Raw genomic sequence first — 797 nt, 5'->3', positions numbered from 1 at the left:
CTGTCCTACTGTCCTACAACAAGTGCGCCTCACGAGGACGCGGCCGAAGCCAAAGAATTTGAAAACTATTCTATGAGGTGGCGGTTAGCCAATCAGGGACCTCGCGGTATCCCCTGCCTCGCGCTTTGCCACCCGGCCTAATGCCCTGGTACGTTTAAGGGCCTGGTGCCCAGCTCTTACGTAAAAGGTATAAACGGGGTCCCGAAAGAAGCCTACTCTAGGCGGTAGCTATGGAGAAGTCGGGTTGCGCACGCGCAAACGAATAGATGAAGATGCCGCCGTATGCAACGACGGCGAAGACGCAAAGTGCGATGGCGAGGTGAAGATCGACGCCCACGGTGATAACAGGTCTCCGGCGAATACGCCACCGGAATGCGGCAAAGGTTGGTTTGGGGGGTAGAGGGAAGTGAGTTCTTTTGTGAGCGACTCCTAAGGCGCGAGCCCCAGAAACCAACAACACCTAAGATCACACGAAGAAGTAGACAACGAAGCCCCAAATACGGGACGACGCCGAGAGGTAAAGCGGAGGCGGAGTAGACTGCTCGCCGACGTGGCAAGACTAGGCGTAGAACTGTAGGAGGAATTCCCACAAGAACTCACTTAGAGCCTTGGGGCGTGAATTGCTCAGACTATATACAAATACAGGTTTGTTTGGTCAAGCCAAACAGACTACCTACTATGGTAATGACTGTGGGTGCACAGACCATGCTGTGTCGTGTACTACTACTTATGGTTAAGGAATGACGTAGGTATGATGTCAGTCATGATGCGTAATTGACGTCATCATGATGTCATAT

General features: G+C 52.4%; 1 protein-coding gene across 1 annotated transcript; it reads right to left on the bottom strand.

Annotated features, from left to right (window-relative positions):
- Positions 1–217: 217 nt before the first annotated feature.
- On the bottom strand, positions 218–707 carry CONPUDRAFT_160070 (uncharacterized protein; the record flags this gene model as incomplete). The annotated part of the gene is made up of 2 exons (XM_007777192.1): positions 218–460; positions 678–707. The coding sequence occupies 2 exons, from the start codon at positions 705–707 to the stop codon at positions 218–220; spliced, it is 273 nt and encodes a 90-aa protein (XP_007775382.1).
- Between the last annotated feature and the right edge of the window lie 90 nt (positions 708–797).

This window comes from Coniophora puteana (genome assembly GCF_000271625.1).
Source record: "Coniophora puteana RWD-64-598 SS2 unplaced genomic scaffold CONPUscaffold_20, whole genome shotgun sequence".
NCBI classification, from domain to species: domain Eukaryota; kingdom Fungi; phylum Basidiomycota; class Agaricomycetes; order Boletales; family Coniophoraceae; genus Coniophora; species Coniophora puteana.
The sequence above is the reverse complement of the archived record's forward strand: the minus strand, read 5'-3'. Positions and strand labels throughout refer to the sequence as shown.